General features: G+C 39.6%; 1 protein-coding gene across 1 annotated transcript; it reads left to right on the forward strand.

The window, feature by feature from the left end:
* Positions 1–1077: 1077 nt before the first annotated feature.
* LOC148102396 (uncharacterized) lies at positions 1078–26651 on the forward strand. Its single transcript, XM_087842457.1, has 16 exons — positions 1078–1270; positions 16533–16615; positions 16719–16799; positions 17900–17959; positions 19549–19722; positions 21668–21796; positions 22041–22086; positions 23652–23742; positions 23857–23998; positions 24154–24258; positions 24779–24866; positions 25022–25055; positions 25315–25389; positions 25495–25597; positions 25745–25884; positions 26049–26651. Exons 1-16 carry the CDS (start codon positions 1225–1227, stop codon positions 26182–26184), a joined length of 1533 nt encoding a protein of 510 aa, XP_087698583.1. The 5' UTR covers positions 1078–1224; the 3' UTR covers positions 26185–26651.
* Positions 26652–27033: the final 382 nt, after the last annotated feature.

The raw sequence follows: 27033 nt of genomic DNA on the forward strand, positions 1-27033 counted from the left end.
CGACGTTTTATTGGTTCAGCCTGCTGTCTTTCAGCATTACAGAACGGGGGGATTGGACGGATGTATATGCCAGCAGATTAGAGGCAAGTGCAGACCCCCCCCCCCATCACCACATCACACACATCACACACCATGCTTTCAGCAGAAATCTATATATTTAATTAATTAATTAAACCATAACAAAATATTAAAATTTCTAACAAGTTAAGTTTCCCTATTTGTTTTTCTGCTACAGCTTCTTATTGTATACTTCCTTTTAGTAAATGGTACCGGTATTCTAAACATCCAAATATCATGTCACATTTGACCTCTGACCTCACTGTTACATTTCACATCTGCTCAAGTTAACCCTCAAATACATTGTTTTTTCACAAACTGAACTGGAATGACTGACTGTTCACTTTATAATTTCAAATAAAGTTTGGAAAAAAACATTGTTTTTACTTGGCTTCAAACGGCTTAAACTGCATTTAAAAAGAAGAAATAAAACCAAATGAGTACATATTTAAATTTGCTGTCTTATAAGCAAAATTTGGTGCTTATGATACAGTAGAAAATGTGTAGAGAGGCATTTGATGTGAATCACTATGTCATTTGTATATGCTCCTTTCATATTCCCTGTTGATGGCTTTACTACAGGATTTAATATTTTTAATCTTCAGTTAATCTTCAGTTGAAATTAATACATGTAAAAAAAAAGTATAGTTTATTCAGAATTAAACCCTCATAGGGAATTATAGTTAAATGCTGGAACAGTTAACAGAATGAAATAAATAAATCTAAAATGCAAGTAAAACAAAATTATTGACAAAACATTAAATAAAAACCCACAAGAAAATAGTTGTAGTTGTACAATTTATTGATCTTTAAATATTATATTGTTTTCTATTCTTTTCAACGTGTAAATCTCGCAGTTTGATGTCAAGCCTTTAGGAAAATTATGAAAAGACCCCCGCGGTTTTATTTTGATGGGTGTGGTAAGGAAGCCGTTTTTCCTATTTTATTGTTGAAAGCAATAACCGGAAGAGTGTTTTGCTGTAACCCAGTTAGCTTGATGACAGTAGAATCGGAGGCGGATCAGCGGGGAATGTTTCATATGAGCCGGTACTGGCACCGGCGAGCTGTCGGCGCTTAATGAAGGGTGGAAGTGTGTGACTGTGTACAGAGGGACAGCTGGGATTTAATGCCGAGTGAGGCCCGCTAATGTGTGGACGGTAAAAGCTCATGAAGTTCACCAGAGATATCTGCCGGCTGCTAGGCTTAGGAGGCGGTGAGTAATACTGCCAGCCAGCCGTTACCAACTTTCGGCTCTTCGGTGAAATAAAGTGGTGCCACTGGTTAGTTGCTCTGTGGACTTTCTGTTTTCTAGGCTTCAGTAGCACTCACAATTAATAACTTTCGGAAATAGTCTGTATATGTGTTAGAAAAATATGTCAGAAAGATGTATAAAACATAAAGAGTCAAACAGACTATTCAGAGATTCAGTAGCTGGTCTGTTATCCTTCACCTGCCAACATATAATGATGTTGGTGGCATTTTCCGAGTTTCTATAGTTGCTACATTGTTATTTACATATGAATGAAGTGTGGCCTTTTTGAGTGTTATAAGACCAAACTGTGCTTTTAGCTTAATAGAAGTTGGAGTTCAGGTGGAGAGTGGGCGTTTTAGTCACTCCTGCCTGTAATTTTAATTGTTCTTCGTGTTTGTGTAAGTGACCTGATTTTACAGTGAGTTCTCACTTGAGTGAGAGCCCAGAGCTTCTGGGGAGAAATGAGGGCTCTTTGGAATTGTTATCAGTGTTTATGTATGATACACATACCTTGGAGACAATCACAAACCAACCACTGTTGGCCATCTACACTTTTATTGTATTTGAAGAAGGTTATTGCCAGAGCTGCCACCTGTTTCACTTTACTTTAATATGAGTTCAGCTTCATGCTGCATTCAGGCACTATATGTATTTACACAATCCTATTAATGTCCCATTGAGTATCAGGTATGACATTACTGATTTATAATACTAGTAATATTTTTACACATTCACACACACACACATACACACACACACACACGCACACACACACCCACACACACACACACACACACACAAACACGCACACACATCATTGTTATTGCCAGTTGATTATTGTTAGCTATGTGTGGCTAATAGGCTAGTAGCAGCCAACAGTAATCCATGGCTTTTATAGGAATCATTCAGATTACTAAAGTGCTGTGAGGTTTTGTGATGAGATTGGTTTTGTGGCATTTTGCCTTTTTTAAAAAAAACATTAGAAATAAAGGATAAAGAAAGATTGCTCTGGAACATGGTTTTATTGGCAGATATCCTGAGTTGAGGTATCAAATGACCAACATCGTTGGTGCATCACTAATTTATGATACATGGAAATTAGGTTAGTGAACAGTGTCTGTTGTGAACAAAGCACATATATGAACATCCAAGTTATTATTAATACTGAGTAATAATAATTTGAGTTTTTTTGTAGTCTGTCCCACTCATATAGATCTGCTATGTAGTGTGTAACAGAGCATACAAATGAGATTGACCGTAGACCCTTTAGTTCCAAAGGTTATTCTCACTTTTAATCAACTGTTTAACTAAAGTTAAAGAGTGAACACTTTAAGGTAAATAGTTCACTACAGCAGCTTGCTGTTTTTAAAGCTCAACATTATTTTAAAAGTCATTTATAAAGTCTGCATTTATACTGATGGGTGCCACACAGTTCATATTTAAGACCTTTATTGTTTCAAAATTGTACTTTTGGTCTTCTGTTAGGATGATTTCCATTTCTGTTTGCAAATGAATTAGATCTTAGGTGCCCTGTTTGGGCGTTTACTATGTTTAGACTCAGCTGGAAAAGCATTAAAACCCCAACCAAAAATATTTGACTATCAAATGAGCTGCACGCCAGCCCCACAATAATGTACAGGAACTAGTCTGACCACCACTGTAACCTTTAAGTTTATGGTCAGCCATGACTGGTAATAACGTCATCCATGTAATGAAGACTTAATAAAAGTGTCTACACTCCAAATATGGGGCATTCAAGCCAGCAGCAGGAGACAGAAAATAAAAGTTGAATTTTACTGAAAGCAGTAAAATGTACTTTAATTTTGTTTGCATGCAAACAAATTTGGTGCCCTCCGCAAAGAAGTTTTGTCCTTTCCTCAGTGGGAAAATCACCATGAAAAGCCTTTTAATGAGAAGACTTTTAAACAATTTTTAAAATTAGGGATTCAATTACTTCAGCACCATATAGATTTTTAAAAAATCTAATTACTAGAAATAACAGGAAAACTGGTTTGTGAACATCAGGAGAACCAAATCACTCATACAATACAGACGTACAGATGTATGACAATAAACAGGACTTTTATGTGTCTGGGGTTCAGTGCTGTGCTCTATGGCGGGGTGCACAGGGGCATCAAATACTAAAAGACTAAAGAAAGTGATTTATAAGTCAGTGAGGTTATGTATGGGTTTGGAGCTTGAATCTCCGTCACACATGCCTCATCTCACGCAGAAGCAGGTTCAGCAAACCACTCATTCCACTGCAATGTACCAAAGAGCACTACAAGAAATACCTCCTTCCTTTGTACTTTTATTTCTCAATTTTTTTGGTTAAATTTTTCCCTAACCACCAAAGGTACACGTTGAGACAGAAAATACTCTGACTAATCATTAGAGAGCAACACAATAAGGCTGTTTTGACAGGCCTACATCTACTTGTTGGTGTATAAGGAAGTACATACTGAGAACAATATGGTGTTTTCAAACAGTGTAACCTTGTTTATCCACCTGAAAGTAGTGATTATGAATGAAAATCAAACCTGAAACTAAATCGAAACAGAAATTCCTTACGTATGACATGGCCTTTAGCTATGTCAGTGTAGTTGGTTGCTAGTTGACATTCCAGGCTCTGTTTGCATAGTTTACCTGCTAAATTTAGCTGTGAGCCTGCCACACTGCCAACTTAGTGCCACAGTTTTCTTATTTTGACAGTTTCCGTGCTATTCAGTGTTGGGCAATCGCTGAAAGTGTCTATCCATATGGATGCCCTTTGTTTTTTAAAACAAATTTCTCTTTTAATCCCATGAGGAGAAGACTTCGTCAGTGATGACCCCAACCTTACCATAAATCAGGAGTTTGACAGTCGCTTCTGAGTGTATGCTGCTTCAGCCTCCATCTGAGTTCTTGCTACTATGTGGTGGATAGTCTCCGGGTTAGTTTTGCACTTGGAATATAATGTGTGGGTGAATAATTTTGGAAATATAATGTTTCTACATAAAGTACAGATGTAAAAGCACTGTTGTGTTTTCATGATATTGAAATAAAAACATGTTGTCACTGCAGTCAATGAAAGGTTGTGACAAATTATTATGATCTCAATGTTGAACTGTGTTGGCTGTAATCGTGCAGCCCTTCCTAATCGTCCACATAGGATGCAGACTGCTGTGATGTGGAAACCACACCCTGTGGAACATTCATGACTTTCATTGACTTCAAGTGATGATGGGCAAAATAACCTGTGACAAAGCAAAATGGGCAGGTATTGAGCTCAGCTTGTTTTTAGTTTCACTGAGCGTCTGGGATCCTGTTGATATACGATGGCGTGGCGTATATGTTAGCGACACACCACGTGTGACGAGCACCCACATGGACGCATTTTATGGTGGAGACACCAGTATCGAGTGATAATGATAGAAAGACTCGACAGAACATCAGTAGTCATGGTGATCAGTTGTTCGTTTGAGTGGAATCATCTACAGTTAACCCGCCAGATCCATGATTAAATATCCGTGTGTAATATCCCATATAGAAAAGAAATAGAAAAAACTTTGCATAAGATTTGGCCTACTTCGTATAGTGAATCATATAAGGCTTATATGATTTACTCATGAAAGTGGCCACTATTACTTTCATATATTGTTTTAGTAAGTATCCAAAACATACAAGTTTCATTTCTATAATCTTTCAAGGGATTTTATATCTGTTTTAATTCTTGTATGCTTTTCATACAAGTTTCACACAAGACAGATACAAACTTTATAAGATTTAGATCTTTTCCATATGTGATAATATGCACTCAGCTCACGTACATTTAAAACTGATGATACACTTTAAATTCATCATGTTCCTTCAACAAAGTAATAAAAAGTCAACAGGAATCTGAAGCATTACTAGACCCAACATCCTTCATCACAGTGTGTCTTCTTTCAAGTTCTGACCTTTGCTGTCTGCATCATGACTTTGGCAGCTGAAGATATTTAATTTTCTGGTTAAACAAACGCCTACACCATTAACACGGTCCTCTTCCTGCCATCTATAACCTCTAGACATAAATTAGGTTTATTTCGTATTTCGTATCAGTGCGTATCTTCTACCATGTTCATCACTCCTCGTGTCCTTGGACTGTGTTGCTTGGGAACGTCATTCCCCTGACTTTTCAGTGCTTATGTTATTTCACATCTTAAAAACACAATTTGAAATCAGCATCTTCTTACTACTCTTACGAAAAACAGTTCCAAGTATGAATTGCATTTCACTTTCCAGTTCCAGTTAAAGAGCTGCTTTTACTAAAAGGCTGCATAAGAAACAAGCATTTAAACATTAAAAAAAAGAAATGTTATTGAGGTGACTGAGCAGCTCATTCTCTTAATTCTCTTAATGGGTTTTCTTTTAACCGCTTGGTAAATTTTCAGGAACTAAAAGATGTTACACTTCAAGTTAAGAGTCACAGATTTTGGCATGAAATCAGAGTAAAGCTTTCAAGCACAACCTCCCCCAGTTCCAAAATACACGGAGAACAGAAGAAGTTAAAGTTACAGGAGCTTTTGTATTATAAAGGGCAACTTTATTCCTTGTCAAGCACATTTGGCCTTGTGGTTTCAATCATGATAATCATTTTACAAACACATTTTTAAATAGGACAGGAATGGAATAGAAAAACAACCAGTCACAGACAGTGACTGGTTGTGACTGGAGTGGACGTCCCAGCAAATTCACCCCAAGATCAGACCATGCAATCCTCAGAGAAATCCTAGAGCTACATCTCAGACGCTACAGACCTCAGTTAGCATGAAAGTACAATTCGAACACAACGGATAAAGAAAAGCTTGTTTGGAGGGGAACAAAACACAAAACCTCTAGAACAGTGGTCTCCAACCTTTTTTGCGCCATGGACCGGTTTATGCCTGACAATATTTTCACGGTGTCGCGGATAAATGCAACAAAATAAAACTAGTACCGGTAAAGAAAAAAAAAAAGATTTATTCATATGTGAAAAGACCCAAGAAAACCGAGTTAACGATAAAAACGATAACAAAATAACGCTAAAAACCAATAAAAACCCTGAAAACCATACATTTCACATCCGAGCCTCAACTCTCGCGGCCCGGTACCAAACTACTCACGGTTGTTTGGTACCGGGCCCATGGAGACCGCTGCTCTAGAAGACTAAGACTTGGCTTTGGACATAATGCACAGCATCATGTTTGGTGAAAACTAAACATGGCATAGAAATAAGACAGGAATATATACACCCCCCCCCCCCCCCCCCCCAATACAAATATGATTAAGAAGACCATGAATTCATTTTTTGTCCTATCAGGAAATATAGTGATCTACTTACTGCAATTAAGCAACACTTAAAGGCACACATGAGTCAGAGCGATAGCATGTCCTGCATGCGTCTTTCAGTCTTGTATTTGTTTACAAAACTGGGTGCGTCTGTGTGTGATCAGCCTCGGCACTAATTAGCCAAAAGATTTAGCTGCTAAAATAGGGGGAACCACCCGTTTTAAATTTAATGTCACAGCTATAATACGGAGGCTGGATAAGAAACTTGTTACCTAAATGTAAACATGTAAAATTATTTTCTTTTTAAGTTGATTACGGTTCAAATTTGGAAAATGGAAGCAAGTTCCTCTGCTCTGTAAATGGTGTGAGGAATCAACGCCACATATTTTATCACACAGGCCTCACTTGGCAATGAAACAATCAGTTAATTGTTGACTTTCTTTTGAGCCTCTGAAAGTGAAGGACTGCTCATAAAAGTGGCTGTAACTGGAAGCTGGCAGTCTACAGTCTTACTACTGCTTCTGTAAAATTAGCTTTGGTAGTTTATAGAGGCAAAATTAAAATAAAAAAAAAGAAGTGCCATTGTCCAAAGGTTATGGACCTATGTGTATCAGAGCTTCCAAGCATGAAAGAATTTGTGCCAAAATTCAAGATGATGTATTGATGAAGGTAGTCAGGTATTCACAAACATAATCTAAGTAAAGTTTAATTTTAGTGGTTGCTGGGATATAAAATCACTATCTGTTAGAAATTGCATAAGAGGATTTCTGATTTTTTTCCTAAAACAATAAAAGAATAAAGTAAAAATAAAAATTCCTCTAGAAGCTAGGGAGTGTCCACACAGCAGGTTGGCAATCAGAAGCCGCAGAAAGTCAGTGACATTCAGTGACTTTGAGTCACAGCAAGTGACATAACTGTGGGCATTGTGAAGTGGGCGGGTTAACCGCAATTAAACTTCTCCCAACTTTGAGGTGAGTGATTGAAACTAACAATGAGAGCAAAGAATGCTACTGTTTGAGATTTGAGGGAATAGGCTTAAACCAGAGCCCTTGAGTAGCTTTTTAGTTGTTTTTTTAAGTTCTTGCCTTTTAAAATACATCTCAAACTTTTATACTGGTATAATGCTATGGCGTGGCTAGCATATGTTACTAACATTCTGAACTATTGAGAGGATGATGGAGTCTCGCAATAGTTCAGCGTCACACGTGGTGATGGCACGACTCTCCTATTCAATGGCTCTGGGTTTAATGCATTAGAAGGTTGCCTAGGCAACTGGAGGCTGGATTTGTCTGCTAGTGTCCAGTAACTACCAAGCAAAAAGCAAGAAGAGAATCACTTGCTGTGGGGGCACTCTTTAGACTTTTACCACCATCTTTGCTATTGTGGGGTTCCTCCGTAGATTTAAAGTGTCATTGGAATCATATTTATGTCATACCACGTGTCTGTGAGTAAAAACATAATCAGAGCAAATGACCTTATTTCACCGGTGCAATTAGGTTAGTTATGCCTCTCTCTCTTGAAATGTGTCTGATATTTTTTATTTTCCACCAAAATAGTTTGCAGTTGATTATTGATAAACATTGAGCTCAGTTCTTATGCTTTGTTAGCATACTTTACTGGTAAACAGCCTTGGAAGACCTGCAGATGAATTTGAACACTGTTATTTATGGGAAAAAACGAACAAAAATATAATTGGATTAAATGCGAGGACCTTGGTAGCTTACCACGTCAGTGGAATGTGGGCAAAGACTACTTTCTCTGTTTCGTCTATCTGTATGTCTGAATCAGAAGCCTCTCTGTGTTCTGCTGTAATGCTTGTCTTTAGAGCAAGGTCAGGGTTTATTTATCACCCTCAAACTCTTCCAGCAGTCCAGGGGATGGAATTGCTTCACTTTCCTGGAAACTTTTTTTAACCATGAAACAGTTAGAGAAGATATTGAGGTTTCTGTTGCAGTCAGCATCAAATAGTAAATAGGTTTGGGAGAACAGCATGTATGTTTAAAGGATAACCTCAGATTGCTAGTGGTGCATGACTGTGTCGTTGTGTAACGTCACTTTGGGGCCTCCATTTGAATAATAACCGATTTGAGAATATATTTATCTTTGAAAGAACAAAGATAACATTTTTCTGTTTTCATGTGAATGTAACACAACGTCCTAATTTAAACATCATTAAAACAATTATTATATGACATCACTCGAAGGAATTAGTGGATTTACATAGATTTCTTTGAATTGCAGTAAAATGTTTACGTTTTTCACTTGTTAATAAACTGCAGAAGAATCTTTACACCAATCATATTCTTGTCGTTCTTTACTGCAAATAACAACTGCAGTGTAGACTCAACCTGCTGCCCTGTTTCAGTTCTGGAGGACTTACTAAAGCAGTACACACTCTTGTTAACATTTTGGAGATTGCACACAAGCTCATGCATGTAGCACATAATTTAATGTTGCCTTTCATACCTGATCTGAAAGCTCCCATGGTGCTTAATCTGCTGAGTAAATATTACAAACCTAGGCTGAATAGAGAGCAGTCATAACTCGCTGAACCATCCTGACATGCTGTCCTCCCAGGAGCCCAGCATGAGTAGAGGTCTCTTTTTTTCCTCTTGGACTTTCCCATTGTAGTGTACATTTCAGTGTTTCTTCTGTAACGCTACCGATCTCCGACCTGTATCCCCATGTGATGTCTGTGTTGTGTGTGTAAGGTCGGGGGGGTCCCATTTCACTGCAGGGCAATCTGCATGTGGCGAATAAAGCCTTGATTGATTGATTGATTGATTGATTGATTGATTGATTGACTGATTGACTGATTGATTGATGCTTGTTCATCACAGTGGAATCTTGTAATCAACCTTAAGAAATTTCATCACATGCAGCAGTAATATTAACATTTAATTTAAATGCAAACTAACATGTCTGATTTGTATTCTGAATTATGTTGGTGGCCTAGGTTTACTGTCCATTAAAGCAAAGCAGAGATGTAAATATAAATGGCTCTAAAATGCCCATAGGTGGGAATGTGAGTGCGGATGGTTGTCTGTCTCTATGTGTGACCTGTCCAAGGGGTACCCTGCCTCTTGCCCGATGGTAAGGTGGGATGGGCGCCAGTCCCCCTGCAACCCTGATAAGGATAAGCAGGAGAAAATGGTGGATTTTTAGGATATTCGTTTCCTGTCGCGTTAATTGAATTTGCATCTTCTGACCTGATGCTTCCAGTGGTCTTTTCCCATGCTCCCAGATTAATTTAAAGACAATTCTACATGCATTTCCAAATATCTGGTGCAGATTGTGACAAAGAATCCGAATGCATCACACACCTGTATAATCTTGTTCAATAAATGAATGTGTTTTCTCGAGCAAATTTAAAAACAAACTTGAGACAAAGACTCATGGCAAAATAACCTTAGAAATCACCATATTCTGTGTTTAATCCATTAAGATTCTCTCTAAGGTACTGCAGCCACGTTCAGTAGTTTGTGAGTCTCTTTGGCTTCACCTTTGTCTTCAGTAACTTAAAATCCTGCTCTTTCAGGATGAGATCAGGTGATTGACTTGTCCTTTGAGGAATATTCAATTTCTTTGCTCTGAGCATGCTTGGGGTCATTATTTATTTGGTTTGGAATTAGAGCAGAGTGATATGACCAAAAATGTTTATCACGATATACATTTAATTGACACTTTACAACTCCACAACTTTATTGGTGCAAAAAGAAAAAAAATTATCAATGTATTTTCACTTAAACAAGCAGCTTTTTTTTATGTGCATTAAAGTTATATAAAAATTTAAAAGTGCAAATGCAATTCATTGCTGACAGTTTAACCAAAAGGATTTCCAGTGGAAATTGGCCGACATATCCTCAGCATAACCATGTATAATATCCACAAAACTTAAAAAGAGGTTATACACACACAATACGGTAATATTATGTTGAAGCACAGTATGTATCACCGATACGACAATCCATCAAGCGGATGGATTGCGGCTTCATAGCTTAGCAGTTGTACTAAAACATTTGACAGATTTTCGAGCGCCATGTAGCACATAAAATCATTTCAAGGTCAGTAAACACAACCAGAATTCAAACATAAGGCACACGGGATTATAAGGGGCACTGTCGATTTTCAGAAAAATCAAAGGATTGATTTTAAGTGTGCCATATTTTCAAAAAAAAAAACGGTAATAATGACGGCCTGCTAGCATGCTCTACCAAAAATAGTGCTTAGTTGTGCATCTGATGGACGAAAGCTAAACCAGTTCCACGCCACTGAAGTTGCAGCATTTTTACAAACCAATTCTGGTTCATCCATTTCATTCAATGATCCGCTTTCGCCTTATCTCATTCTCCGTCACCGCCATGCTTTTTCCGCCATGTGCGTATGAAAACAAAGGCACTGCACATGCATGTTTTACCCATATTCTATCGCGATATTTCATTTTCTTGCCATACTTTTCTCTTCTCATCATTCTGGTTCAAGTTCATGTTGGTTTCATCTGTCCAAAGAAGTTTTTCTTCCAGAACTCTGCAGGCTCTTCCAGGTGTTTTCTGCCAAAGTCTAATCTGGTTTTCATGGTTTTGAGTGTAACCCACTCTGTTTGGATTCATAAAGGAATCTATTGATTGCAGACCCTGACAACAATATGCCTCCTTCATCAAGAGTGTGAGAGTGTTGACTTGACTAGATATTTTGAAGGACCTTTTTTAAACCAAGGAAATAATTCTGCCATCATCCATATAGCCACAGTGCTTTGGCCATTTCCCATTTTTTTATATCTCTGGAACCCTTGAAAAGAAAATCTAAATCTTTTAGTAAGTCAATTTAATTTGATATAAAATGATAAAAGAATAGACCTCACCTAGCCATGAAACATCCTCTTATTGAATTGTCCTTTTACTTTTGAACCTTTGAGTTTATGTTGATTATGCATACAAAAAAAGTCTAATAGTCCACATTGTCATAGCCCTGGCAGTATTTCAATCCCATGTTTCTTTTGCCATGAAGTTGAATGAACTTATTTTAATGTTACTTACAGACAACAGTGGATTATCTGATATTAAACTGTTAGTTGTCCTATATGTGCTGCCTGAGGTAGGACTGGGTGATAAGTTCAAATCTTCCAGCTGACTGAGCACTGGTGATACATTTGTTGTGTGTTTTATTTTTATTTTTTTTATTTTTTTTAAATCAAATATGGCAAGTGGGTGGAGTTAAATGTGCCAGTTAAATGAATGACTTCATGAAGCCTCTTAATCACAGTCAGTGCAAAAACAAGCTAGTAAATGATTAGGATGCACATGTTGTAACATGTGACTACCGAGCTTACTTAGTAGCTAGCGTAACTAGCAAATCCTCCAGGATAACTTGTTTTCTCATCATATTGACAGAAATAAAAATGGGGACTTGCATATTGTGCTTTGTTCTGCAGCACTCGGCATTATTCATATTACGTCTTATTACTGGGGCATTTCATTCACTTGCAAGAAGAGAATCTCTATCAGAGCAGTATGCTAGTGTCTGCATGTGATTTTTAACTCAAGTTCAGCACAAAAAAGGGACGAAGGTGCCACTGTTTTGCATTAATTGTGCTTTACATGCAAGTTATTTACTTTGAGTACAATTCTCTAGAAGAAGAATCTAATACAAAAATCTGAAAAAAGTGTCTGCTTTTGCATGTACACAGTTTAAGCACTTTTAAGCACTCGTGAAAACATCCAGCTTCATCCAGTTTCATCATAAAATGGTCATTCACATTTCATTTGTGTAGTCAAATATTTTAAGAATGAATATAAATGGAAACTATGCTGGCTACATTAAACCGGTGGCATTCCAAGGCTGTGTGTCATCAAAGGCAAAGACGTTCTGACACTAAAATCATCAGACAATAAGCTCCCCTGAAACATGATAATATTAATCAGTTGTTGTCCGCATATCTTTCGATTACTGTATTCTTAGTAAATCTGATAAAGACAGTATGAAACGAAACACCACAGATATCACCTGATTTGATGACTTATAAAATGCAACCTTGCAGATGTATTGAAATCTGTTCATGGCAGCTGATCTTCCACTACTAACACATGAATTTAAAGCATGGAGGGCAGCCCTACCCAAAAAACCCCACAATGCATACTGTAAAATAGCTCTCTATAGGCTGTCTTCATGTAAGTGGTATTTATGTTGTGGTGATGTTGCTTCAAACCTGTAATTTGACATTGGCTAAATGTGGATGATAATTCAAAACAAGCCTGTTACACCCGTGTAAACATCTTCCCTCTTTCCTGTTCTTTTCATACCTTTGCATGTCTTTGGTGTCACTGAGTCAGGTGGTGCCATTTCTGAAAGGTAAAACGATTCAGTGTCTTACTGTTTCTGATGAAAAAGTCTTCTTCAACAAGTTACTAACTATCTACGACAACTCAACATATTGATTTTTCAGGAAGTAAAAAAATCGCAAGCATTCACTGTCTTGCAAATATAGTCATTAACAAGCGTGATAAAGGTGGAGGTTCCCTTGTAACCCTTGAAACCTTTAAATCTCAGTGGCATGCCAAATATTCTATAAAAAGTAAATATAGTCACTTGAAATGCACAGGCTGCTCTGGCCCTCCCTGCTTCTAGTTTAAGCGTGAGGTCACTGATCTGTGAAACGGTTGGGTGTGACATTTTTTCAACCATCCCAGTTCTGAGTTTTTAATAATTGATTGATTGGTAAATGTGTCTTGTTTGAATTTGAAAAGTTTAACTTGCTGGGTAATGTTCTGCTGAAAATTAAACAAGAACAAGAGTAAAATATTTCTAGAATGCTTCTAGCTGTTTGAGCACTATTTCTGTCCAGAGGGTCTCAGATGTGTCAGGCATTTTTCAGGCATGATGATCTCCTAGTGCGGCCCACAAGCGTTTCCCTCACCACGGCCTCCACTCACCTGTTGAAAGTTAAAAAAGGAGGGATGCTCTAAGAAACTAAGAGTCTACAAATGCACAGCACACACTGGAGAAAAGCTCTCTGGCATTGGAGCTCTCTTCCCAGACTTAAGTGCTCCTGGTATAATTGCTAAGTAGAGTCAGCTGCAGCTGGCAATACCCAATGGACTCTATGTGCTTCTCCATTGGTAATCCATATGGAGTTATGGACAGCCCGTCTACCTACAAAAAGTGGCTGTTACTGGAGATTATGGCAAACTGTCACAAAGCAATCTGAAGGAGATTTTTGTTGCAGATCAGTATACCACTTCATCTTACAGCAACCATTCACTAGTGGTTGGTAATACACATTTTCCCTAGCGGTCACCAGGTGGTCACTTACCATCTAAAGGGTTTAAACTGCCAACAAATCAATGGCTGGTTGGAAAATACACATTTCTCCGTAGTGAGTGGTGGTTGTAAGCTGGTCACCATCAGTCTCTAGACCTGCATGACAGAGCCTAAGTTGTTAAATTATCTGATCCTATCAATGGAGTTGGCTTTATTACCATCTAACTCAGGGGTGGGCCAGTGTCCTGCAGGTTTTAGATGTGTCCTTGATCCAACACAGCTCACGTAAATGGCTAAATTTCCTCTTTGACATGTCTTGAAGTTCTCCAAAGACCTGGTAATGAACTAATCATTTGATTCAGGTGTGTTGACCCAGGGTGATATCTAAAACATGCAGGACACCGACCCTTGAGGCCTGGAGTTCCCCAACTCCTTACATAAAACTGCTTTGTTTACATTTTGCATGTTGCATTTTGCAAGAAGTTGCATTTTGTAACAAGTTGCATTTCTGATTTCAATATTTTTCAACCACATTGAAATTTTAATTAAATTGTGTAGAGTGCAAAGTTACTTGTGATTATATTTTGGCTTTAATCACGAGACAAACATCTCGAGGGGGGAAAAGAAAAGAATCAATGAAAAGATTGATGCCACAAATAGAGTGTAGAATCACCTGCATCTGTGCCTTTTACACAAATAACAAAGTAGCTTCAGTTGCACGTAAGCTGGAAGCACTACATGAAGGAAAATAGTCTTGTGCTCTTGAATGATGTAGATGCACCACACTGACGTTATCAGGAGAAACAGGCAGATTTATTTGCATGTTTTTCAGTTTAAACAAATATCTAACTTGGCACTGATATATTTGTTGTACTTTGAGTTTTACATAGCGTCTGTTTGACCTAAACAGCAAACTGACATCTTAGTTTTGACCTTTCCGTGATCCTGTGTTGTGCTTTTTCTTTCACGCTTTAAGAATAGAGATGTACAGTGGCCTGTATTTAGAATAGAATAGAATAGAATTCAACTTTATTGTCATTGCACATGCACAGGTACAGGGCAACGAAATGCAGTTTGCATCCATCCAGAAGTGTTTTAGCCATGATATAGATATATTACAAATATATATTAGCAATAATATAGATATGTGAGTATATTACAGAAATGGGTCTATTATGGTATGTTATAATGTACACAGTATGAAGTATGTTATGAATATGCTATAACTATAAGTATGTACAGGCTGTAGTGAGTACAAGCTATGAACAGGATATAAATATAAAATAAAAAACTATACAGAAATCTGAGATATACAGCTATACAGAAATGTGAACTATGCAGGTTATAAACAGTTGTAGGATTAAAAATTATCGTATGTACAGAATGATTATTTACACAGAACTATACAGTAGTGCAGTTAAGATAAGTGAGATATGTGGATAATTTCTACAGAGGCTATAAAGTGCTAGTGGTTGTGAGTGGTGGTTCAGTCCATGTTATTATTGTGTGTTTGAGGGTACAGTTGTCCATTGTGTGTGTAGGTGGTTGTGGGTGTGTGTATGTCCAGTCCATGAGTTTAACGTGGGTCAGATGTCAGGAGGCAGAGTTCAGGAGTCTGACAGCTGTGGGGAAGAAGCTGTTCCGGTACCTGGTGGTCTTAGTCCGGAGGCTCCCAGAGGGCAGGAGGGTGAAGAGTCCATGTGATGGGTGACTGGGGTCTTTGATGATTTTCCCAGCCCTTTTCAGACACCGCTTCCTGTAGATGTCCTTTATGGCAGGAAGTGGTGCTCCGGTGATGCGCTGGGCAGTTTTCACGACCCTCTGCAACGCCTTCCGGTCCGAGGCAGAGCATCTCCCGTACCAGACTGTTATACAGTTGGTCAGGATGCTCTCGATGGTGCAGCGATAGAAGTTCACCAGGATGTCTGAGGACAGGTGGTTCTTCCTCAGAGTCCTGAAGAAGAAGAGGCGCTGGTGAGCCTTCTTGACCAGCTTGGAGCAGTTGGTCGTCCAGATGAGATCCTCGGAGATGTGAACTCCCAGGAACTTGAAGCTGCTCACACGCTCCACAGCCGTCCCCTTAATGTAGATGGGTGGATGTGGGTCAGCATTCCTCCTGTAGTCCACGATGAGCTCCTTGGTCTTCTCAGTGTTAAGCAGCAGGTTGTTTGTGTCGCACCACTCAGCCAGACGATCCACCTCCTCCCTGTAGACGGCCTCATCGTTGTCACTGATGAGGCCAATCACCGTGGTGTCATCTGCAAACTTAATGATGGTGTTGGAACCATCAGCAGGTCTGCAGTCATGGGTGAAATAAGTTAATAGCAGTTGTGTTTATTGTAGCTGCCCAGAAGGCTGAAACAGAAGGGGAAACACGAGACCAGATAAGGTGACACATTTATGTATTTCCTCCTTTCCTTTCCTCCTGTAAGAAGCTGCCACACGATCACCTGCATGGTTTTGCAAGGGAAATTGGCCAGTCAGAGATCTGAATTGAGCACGTGCTCTCGTACTCTATAGACAAACAGAAAACATAGTCAAATGCCTGTCATTAGAGGCCCAGTTAAACTGATAGCAAAGCGGCTGTTTGTGTTTTCGCGTCATGCCTTTTGTGTCCTGTCACTTTGCAGGAAAACGGCTCAGTGTAATGAAAATATTCCTGTTTGTTTGTGTCTAGACGGTTCTGGACAGGAGGAGATGGAGGCTCAGAATGGACCCCATGACCCATCACACAGGAGGAAAGATCAGAAGTCATCACAGGTACACTGAGTGATTATAAACTATACGTCATTGTTTGGTCAGCTGGTGTTTAAAGCCAGTCATGTAATGCATGTGTGTGTGTTTGCTCCTGTTTGTGGAACAGGCCATGATGCACAATGAAGAGGATTTGGATGATGAGGAGAGAACAAGAAGGAGAGCTGAAAGAAGGAGGGCCAAAAGGAAAGTAAGTAAGAAAAAGTCACAACAGCACTGTACAAAGTCTTGAACCACCACTAGGAAAATGTGAAGTAGGTACAGCAATTTATTTAAACGTGTAAACATGAATGGTATTAATGTACAAGCCAGAGTTTGTACACTTTCTCGTAGTCTTCCAGCATAGCTCTCCAGGCTTCTTGAAGGGCATTTAAAGCTGCTCATTGGATATCGACTGCCATTCTCCATTAAAATTATCCCACACTGCTTCAGTAAAGTTGAGGTCTGGGATCTGGGGAAATCCATGGCTGATAGTGTTTCATTGTGTGTCTGTGTATGCTTTTACTGCAATGGGATTGTTTTTAGGATCATTTTCATGCGGAAATATGAAGCTGTTGGTAATCAGATGCCTTCCAGATAGCACTGCAATCTTCGTGTACTTTTCTGTACAATTAGAGGGAACATTGGCTGCAGGATAGAGCTGAAGAAGAACACACGAGCAGACTCACGTGTCAGGGACTCCCCCATCCTTCTCATTTCTTCTGTGTTCTCCTCCTGAAATCACCACAGAAAGTTCTGTCACTGCAGTCACAATGACAGAGCCTCTGCTTTGTGTTACAGGTTGGCTGTAGACACTCATTGTTGTACTTCTTTCCTGTCCTCTTCTATGTTTATTGGTGATGTGAAAGTTAAGTTAAAATGATCAGATTCAAGGACTGGATAAGTGGAAAAGCAGCCAACCTTCAGAAAGCCTGGAGAACTAGTGCCAAAAAACACTTTAAAAACGACACGAGTGTTTGGCTGCTTGGAAGCGAAGTGTAAAGACCAGAGTGGTGGCTCTGGTCTACACAGTACTATTACGATACCTGCAGCTTATATAGTATGTTGTCAGTGTTAAAAGCTGTTTTCTTACTGAAATGACTGCATCTGCTACATTATCATGCATCGTAGCACTACTCACATTCCCTGCTGCTCCACCTGTCCACACACATTGTTTAAATGCATTAACCAACCTCTTTCCTCATTTTATGATACACTCTAATACACATGTGCTTCTCCACCTCTGTTTACTCATGTTTCATGTCATCGTGTATCATCCCATAGCCATCATGTCCTTGCTCTTAATTTCAGAGGCAGAAAGAACGGAGGAAACTAGAGCGAAAGGAGAGGATGGAGGATGCTTCAGAGCAGGTACGGTGCAAATATTCACAATTGTCTTTCTTTCTTTCTCTTTTCTTTCTTTTCACTGCGTTTTTTTCTTTTCACAGTGTTAAGGTGTTCATATTATACAAGTATTGATAAAATGCACGATAAACTTTCTTGGCTTTCTGTACAAGCTAAATTACACTATGGCTTACTTGTATTTTTAAAGAAAGCAATACTGGTAAACACACCATACTTTTTTTATGCTCAGTTGCAATATCCAGATGAAATACATAATCATGCTACACGATTCTCAACTAACCACAATTTATTAACTCCTCGAGTTAAAAGTAACTTTTTGAAAAACTCTGTTATATTTAGAGCATCTTTTCAGTGGAATAAGTCGCCTTATGCAATTAGAGAATCGGCTTCTATTCATAATTTTAAAAATCACCTAAAAGCCCATTTAAGCAGTTTTTAATTTATTTGTAAAAATTGTAAGAGGGTAATGTCACATTTTATTTGGTGGTATTCGATGGTTTGGGCCCCAGGAAGACTAGCAACCACTGTTGTGGAAGCTAATGGGGTTCCTTATAAATAAACAAACAAATAAACAAACTGCAATCATTTTACCTGGTCCAAGTACCAGACCACATCACCTGATGCCTCAGCTCACACCCTTTCACACACTTAGCTGGGACACTATCTGAGTTGCCTTCCTGCCCATACTTGCTGTGCTTCTGCAAGCCACTTTGCAATCCACCTTCACTCCACGTTATGCAGTATCTGATTCATGTAATAAGTCTTTTTTCTGCTTGGTGTCTTTGTGTTGTTCTACCGCAGGCAGCAAATATATGTTATCACAGGTGGAACTGTCATCTTTTTACAATGGTGGTTTAATGACAACACTTACTATTATACAGTATTATATATGTTCTTAAAGTATATACAGAATTACAGACAATAGAAATCTGTTGTGTAGAAATCACAGCTCTTACCTTTGTCTGTAGGTTGCACACAAAACCATTTACTCTGCTGCAGCCCCATTCAGTGTCCTTTGCTCTGAGGTCAGCTAGGCTGTGTTTTATTGTAAATTTAAAGACAGGTATCAGTTCTCACAGGTATCTGCATCTTACTTATTTTTTATAATAAGTACAAAAGTCATAAGTCTGTATTTTTATGTACAGTCTGTGATCTAGATTGTAATTGCTCAACATTTATTTTTAAAGGCTTTATTATAACAACATTTTGCTCTTCTGTTATAATGTAGCCTAAAATATATAATTTTCAAAAACATGCTGAATGCCTTTCTTTGTACCACAAGCCAGCTGATGCCAACCACAGTGGTGCCCTGCATAAGAGAAAACAATCACATCACCACTTGTTTGCTTTATATTGGGCTTACTGGCTGCTTTAATCTAACACTGTGCATAAAATGCTCACTTTCTGTGAAATACAACACAAAAGAGAGACTGCCTAATACTGAGTGAAGACAAATTCTTCTTACAAATCCAGGTCATCAAAAGCTCAAGGTTTCGAGTTGTTCTACTACCACACTGAAGAAGGCCTAGCGTATCCAGTCACTTTTTATAATGATTTTATAGTTATTCCACAGTGATGCTTTTATTTTGTAACAGGAAGAGGAAGCAGCTGGAGAAGTGTCAGATACTGACAGTGATGAGGAGATGAAAGAAGAAGAGCGATGGACTGCCGTTCATTCCAGAGCCAGATCCAATCCTGAATCAGTGGCTGCCGTCGTGGCAACGGAGAGCAAGACGAACCGCCAGCTGTCCCACAGGATGTCAGATGAGGTGGGTTGAAGCAAGGTAGCCGTACTTAGTGTTGTATCCCGTCCATTTGGTGGGAAATAAATAATAAAACAGAGTGTCTGTGAACATGTTTCATCCAGCGAAGCAAAAGAGAAACTCAACGGTTTAACAGACCTGCAAGGTGTTCTGGAAGTACGACACATGAGGCTTATCATAGAAAACACTGATTTCTACTCTGTAATGACCTGCTCCAAACATGCTTGGTATGACGGTGCACCGTCATGCACATACACTGTTCAAAAAGCTTAAATCAGTGGCAGATCTCAATGCGAAAAAAGGACATGTTAAACATCTATCCTGACATGGACTGGGTGTTGTGTTAGGACCCAAAGGATGCCACATAAGCTGATGGAAATAAAAATGATCAACCTACAGAGGGCTGAATTCAAAGACACCCAAAAGTCAAAGATTTTGCTGAAATTGCATTGCTGCAACTCATTTAACAGTTTGATTGGGCATGCTTGTATGCATGCCTAACAATATGCTCTAAATGAATCAATGGATGGTGTCCTGGGGGAACTCTCCCTCTATGAGGTCCAGGGTATCACTGACCTCGTGGATAGACTGAGGTGCAACCTGGAGCCGTCAGATGCAACGAAACATGATGTCTCAGAGCTATTCTATTAGATTTCAGTCAGGCGAGTTTGAGGGTGAGTCAGTGGTATCACATTTCCTTCATCCTCCAGGAACTGCCTGCATGCTCTTGCCATACCAGGAGGACCCAGGACCTACAGCACCAGTGTAGGGTGTTGACACTGGATCCAAGAATTTTATCCCAATCCATAATGGAAGTCAGGTTGCTGTTGCCTAGCCTGTAGAGGTCTGGGTGTCCATAGATGTGCCATTTTAGACAACCACTGCTGAACAATGCTACAGGCAGCAACCTGTTCCTATCTGTGAAAAGCACAGGGCGCCAGTGGTGGAGATGTCAATTGTGGTATTCTATGGTAAAATGCCCCGTGGTGCAGGGCACTGAGCACAGGGCCAGGGCGTGGGGATGTTGGGCCCTAAAGCCACCCTCATCAAGTTTGTTTCTAAATATTTGGTCAGGGACATTCACACAGTAACCTGCTGGAGGTCATTTTGTAGCTCTGGCAGTGATCATTCTGTCCCTCCTCGCACAAAGGAGCAGATAGCGGTCCTGCTGATGGGTTAAGGACCTTCTATGGTCCTGTCCTGCTTTCCTAGAGTAACTCTTGTCTCCTGGAATCTCCTCTGTGTTCTTGAGACTGTGCTGGGAGACAGCAGACCTTCATTATCTGTGCAACCTCTGTAGGATCCAAGTATCACCTCATGACACCGACTCTAACCAAATGCACAATTAATGAAAAAGGTCAGAAAAGATGAGGAGGGAGAAAACCTCAGTGTCCCACACCATTCCTGTTTCACGGGTTGTCTCATTGTTGTCCCTCTAGTGCAGCTGTTGTTATTTTCATGAACATCACAGCAGCTGACTTGATGTTGTACCCTGATTAAAAATCATTCCCTTAATATTTTTAAGCAATACGGCTCTTAGACTGTGAAAGACTTGTACACAAGACCTGTATTCCTATTATCATAAACCTGCACTGACTTCTATGTGTTTCAGAACTATTTGAACGCACACAAAGACACGACTCAGAGTCTTAGAAAGTATTTGCATTTCTATGAATAGGTAAGCTCTGATTTATGGATAAACTGTGACTTAGGCAACTGATGTGAGAACTAAGAGATCTGTGCACAAACACAGTAAAACCTCTAAAAAAATACTAAAGCTACTGCGCCGTATTTTGGATTCAGCGCCTCCAGTTCTGGATCATAAAGGATCATAAAGATCAGTCAGTCTGATTTATGTATTTTTAGCTCGGAGCAGGTCAGAGCAGATTGACATCTTCAGTTTTTGTCACTCTATAATACTGAAGGTTTTGTGTTACTTCCTGTGGTTCAGGAGCCAGAGTGGGATATCAGCAGTGCATTTGTGGCCAACGCTGCCAACAACATTAAACTGAAAGGCCTGATGAGCAGAGCAAAGCCAATCTCCAGAGAGAACAAGGAAAATGAGGCCAGAAGCAGCCAGGTACTCTCTCTGTCTCTCTCTCTCACACACACACACACACACACACACACACACACACACACACACACACACACACACACACACACACACACACACACACACACACACACACACACACACATTGATCTAGCCCAGAGATGAGCTTATATGATCCATCCTCTTTCATGTACGTCTGGCTAAATGCATTTTGAGTTAGAAACCAGTGAAGTGACTGCAGTGACAGAACTTTCTGTGGTGATTTCAGGAGGAGAACACAGAAGAAATGAGAAGGATGGGGGAGTCCCTGACATGTGAGTCTGCTCGTGTGTTCTTCTTCAGCTCTATCCTGCAGCCAATGTTCCCTCTAATTTTTCATGTGTTTAAACAAACACACAAACTCCCTGAGCGGACACTTGGACCACTGTGAGCAACAGCAGACGTGTGCACTGTGGTCACGCCAGCATCAAAACCATCCAAGTTACATGGTTTATTAAAATAATCAAATTACAGCATTTACATTTTTGTTAGACTACTTTTAATTAACTGCTTTAGCCCACTTACAATGAATATTTAAAAACAAATCTTGTTCATGACCTGTGTAGCATGTTAACACTGCTGGAAGTAAAAATAACTTAAACTCCAATTTTGAAAACACAACTTCCTTTTTTCTTTTTTTTTTTCTTTCTTTTTCTTTTATAAAGCTCTGACTTGTATGATGAGTCTGTGGTCTGGGAGAGAGTCCTGTTACTCTGTCTTCAAAATACAGTATATAATGACCAATGTTGGGCAATTAATTATATAGTTACTTCTTCAAAAAAGTTACTGAGTTTTGCAAACAAAGTTTTTTGCAGCTGTTTACCTAAAAATGCAGCCAAGGCGTTTTTTAAATAAGCATTTCAAACTATTTACAGAACAATCAGCTGTTCTGCATCAAATCTGATGCCACACAAATTATTTGTTCCACTCCAAAAAATAATTTCTGTCCACTATGAGATAAAGGAGAACAACAGCCTGATACCTGCAGGCCTGACAACAGGAGATGTATCACTGCTGTAACACCTGTAACATTCAGCAGTTGCCTCATTGTTCTGACACACACAACATTAACGTGGCTTCACTTCACATCAGCCACGCGGCTTTGCTCGCTAAAACACCGGTGCCGGCACATAAGGACGCTGTCATAGCCTGTCAGCGACGTTGATTAGCTGCGAATATACGAATGCGAATCGCATCACTGGCTGGACTATGGGATAAGGTGGCATCGTTCTAATCCCGTACGGGAGCAGCCAATCACTTACTGACTAACACTGCAAACAGAATTGTTAATGTATTTACTTTAATTTCAATTCAGGTAGATTTTTTTTGTGCAGCTTAGAGGGAACATTGCCTGGAGCCTTGCAATAATTTCAGTCTACAAGATACCATCAGTCCATTTTTAGATTTAAGCCCAGTAAAATTCCAAATTTTGGACCAAATTTGCAAAATATTTAGTCATTCCCAAAAAAAGGAAGAAATATTTCTTCTCTCTAAAAGATGGTGTCTATTTCAGGAGCGTTGATCAGTATTTGATTATGTAACTCATGAATAATATGTGCTTATATATACTCATTGGCCTTTTAATTATGCACGTCTTATGCACGTACAAACTCCAGTGGCCAATAAAGTGGCTGTTGCTGCTGAATTGTTTGCCTGTAGGAAAGCGAGTTGCTGTAGCACAGAGAACTGAAAACAGACATTGCTACATTGGATGATTTTGACCTAGCCAAAAACATACCTAATAAAGTGGCCAGATAGTGCGTAATAAGTAAGAATTAAGACAAAAAAATGAATGTGTCACCCCTACTCTAAGCATAAAAGTGTGTGTGACCTTCTCCAGTGCAGGGCATTAAGATGTTCGAGCAAGCCCAGTACACCGAGGCGGTGGACATGTTCACAGAAGCCATCTTCTGCGACCCCAAAGATCACAGGTGAGCTGACCTGTGAACCCAGACTCCAGCTCAGACTTCAGCCTTTTTCACATCCACTTTGGTTGATTAAAGTCTCCTGCTGCCTGTGTCTGTGTGTCTCTTCTTGTGCCTCAGGTTATATGGAAATCGGTCGTACTGTCACTGGTTTCTGAAGCGGTACTCCTCAGCTCTGAGTGATGCTCGAAGGTCCATCCAGCTCGCTCCCGACTGGCCGAAGGGATACTTTCGTAAGGGCTGTGCTCTGGTGGGGTTAAAGGTCAGTGAGTTCTATATAACAAATAATACATTTCAATGCCAAGCAACTGTGTCTTTATGTTTATATGTTTCTGCATAAAAGATGCTACAACACTCTTTTTATTTCCTCCACTCCTTCTTTCACCAACTGCTGTCGTGTGTCTGTGTAAATGACAGCGGTACAGTGAGGCAGAGAAGGCCCTGGAGAAGGTGCTGGAGTTGGATCAGAATTGTAAGGAAGCATCCAAAAAACTCTTTAACTGTCGCGTCCTTCAGCTCATGGTGAGGAACATCACGAGTGACTTCAGGGTTCTGGGGTAAAAAAGCTGTCTGGAAGATATTTTAAAAACTTAAATTTACAAAAACATTTCACATACTTTAAAAAGTATAAAACATCCTAAATTCTTGGGAACACCAGTTACTGTTGGCGCTTAGAAATGCAGACAAACCAAAGTGAGCAGGACGATGGGACACGACTGAGAGAAACAGCTCAACTCAGCTGCACAGTGTCCTTAAACTCAACCAGATTCCTTCATTTATTCACACAGTTTTAGATGTGTATCTGTTGTAGTTTACGTTTCAATTTCATCGAATGTGAGATTAGACATTGAACTTAGAAAATAGATAAAAGCTTATTATTGTTATAAAGCCAATATTTTGTGAGATTTCTTTTTTGCTGAAAATGAGCAATAAAAAGTCAATTCTGTGGTTATTAAATCAAACTCGAGCCGATGTTGCTTTCCAAGTGATGACAGTAAAATGTTTCTATTGTCTGACATAAATGATTTTTAACTTTTTGCAGGAGATGGGTTTCGATGAGGCGCAGAGCAAAGAGCTTCTACAAAAGTTCACCACTGTTCAGGCAGTCGTCAACTCATTTGAAGCCAGAAGTAAGAACTGCACGCAATGTCACCTTTGTCCACCATGAGGCAGCACTGTTGCATAATGACAGTATTTTGTAATAAAACCAAAATTTAAGCAAGTTTAAGGAGTTTGTTTGTTTATATCGTTTTGTGACAAAGTATTTCGTTTTTCTCTCTCGTAGCTCTGAAGCTCTTTTCTCAGCAGGACCAGAGTGGGTAGGTTATTACCTCATCGATCTATCACACATTCAGAAACCCAGAGCACCTTTCAGGGAAATCTTTGTTGTGATTTGAATGGAATGAAACACAACAAGTTTCTTTTATTTCCTTCATAGAAAGAGACATGTAGTGCAAGTGAGAAAATAGTTCTGCATCTTTGTCATCTGTTAACACTGAACAATAACCACACTTTCCCTTCTGTGTGGTCTCCACACTCGTTTCCTTCTCTTCTCTGTTTTTTCCTCCTGTCTTTCAGAAACTGTCGCTCTCTGTGGGTTGGAAACGTTACACAGGAAGTTACAGAGAAGGACCTCTGTGATATCTTCAAAATGTAAAGACTCTGTGTGTGTGTCTGTGTGTGTCTATGAAGACATTAAAGCTTTAAAGAGTTTCCAGCAGTGATAGTTTATTAATAACCTTTTCTGTGTGTGTTCAGCTTCGGTGAGATTGAAAGCATCAGAGTTCTTCATGAACGCTTCTGCGCCTTTGTCAACTTCAAGAACGCCAACATGGCTGCCAAAGCCCTGGACAAGCTGCAGGTGTGTGACGGGCCTAGAAACCGTCTTCATCATTGGGACTGTCTGTGTCTCGTTACGCTGATTGATACTTCTGAGTGTCAAAAAACTGAATATTGTCATGAAAATTTGTCTTAAAAAAGTTTAACTGCACTGTGCCCTTCTGTCCAGGGGGTGGAGCTCGGGGGCAACAAGCTGGTGATGAGGTACCCAGATCGCTGGATCCACAGGAGTGTGCCCTCCATGCAAAGAAGCAACAGCAGCTTGGCCTCCAACACTGCAGGAACTCAGCCAAGTTCAGCTGCCTCTGGGTACAGAGCGACTCATTAATGTGTATCTGTGGGCTTTCCAGAGGGAGGGTCCCTTACAGTGTGACACAAACAAAATCACCGTGGAAAAGTTTTCAGTAGTAGCTGAGAGATGTTACTTTTCCTATTGATCTCTTATCGGATCTCCTCCGCTTCTGTCCACACAGGTCCCGATGGCGGGCACCTTTAAATGGAGATGAGTGCTTTTACTGGCGGACCACGGGCTGTTTCTATGGCGACAAGTGCCGCTTCAAACACATACCAGACCAGCAAGGTCGTGACAAGAAGCCTTGGCAACCATGATGTCCCTTATCTTTCCAGCTTCTGCCCGCAAGGCACATCAAAGACGGACAAGGGAACAAGAAAAGCAGCGATCGGTGAGGAAGAGGAGAAGACGGTCCATTTGGGAACACTGACAACTGAATGTTTGTGAAGAAACCTGAGACATGGATCACATGTGATAACCAAAGTCAGAAGATGTGACTCTGAAATAATGAAGGGCGTTATGCAGACCCTGATCCGGGGAAGAATAAATCCATTTTAAAGAAAATCTTGTAGCATAAGACGGTCCTCAGTGGAAATGTATTTTTCAAGGCTTCACTTGGATTTCAGAAACAGCCACAGGAGCTCCTGGTTTGTGCACAGACGCATGTCACAGAGATTTATGGTCCAAATGTTTGGTTGAACCATGTTGGAAACACTTTAGTCCGACACTGGGACAGATTTTAAAATCAAGTTATTTTCATATCAGTAAAATTAGATTTTGCATATAAAATGTATAAATATTTGCATAAAACAATAAAAACTGATATATGAGACCTTTTATTTTCCCTTACTGCTTGTTGTTTTAGTTTCCAGCTGCTTGCATTTGTTCTTCAGAGAAATCCTCGGGTTTGGGAGTGATGGTTTGATCTTCGCGCTGTGTTATTAAAACAGGAGACAGAGATACAGACGCTCTCATTATGTGTGTTCATGTGTATTAAACTCTTATTTTTCAGTAATGTGAGGCAGAAGAAAGCAATCCCATTGTGAGCTATTTGATTTATTGTTGAGGAGTCTACCAACCACAATCTAAACAGAAGTGGGTTTTTGTTTGTTTGTGTTGTCCGAGACCACATCCTCCTGAACAAGTGCTCTATATGTTAGCTAATT

Source organism: Neolamprologus brichardi, chromosome 6 (assembly GCF_056152115.1).
Source record: "Neolamprologus brichardi isolate AB-2024 chromosome 6, ASM5615211v1, whole genome shotgun sequence".
Taxonomy (NCBI): Eukaryota; Metazoa; Chordata; class Actinopteri; order Cichliformes; family Cichlidae; genus Neolamprologus; species Neolamprologus brichardi.

What these genes read in the sequence shown, in the direction of transcription:
- LOC148102396 (XM_087842457.1), top strand. Translation starts at nt 1,225, where the DNA reads ATGAAGTTCACCAGAGATATCTGCCGGCTGCTAGGCTTAGGAGGCG. An exon ending in GTCGCGTCCTTCAGCTCATG is followed by an intron (nt 24,259 to 24,778) that starts GTGAGGAACATC and finishes AACTTTTTGCAG; the next exon opens with GAGATGGGTTTCGATGAGGC. An exon ending in CAACTCATTTGAAGCCAGAA is followed by an intron (nt 24,867 to 25,021) that starts GTAAGAACTGCA and finishes TCTCTCTCGTAG; the next exon opens with CTCTGAAGCTCTTTTCTCAG.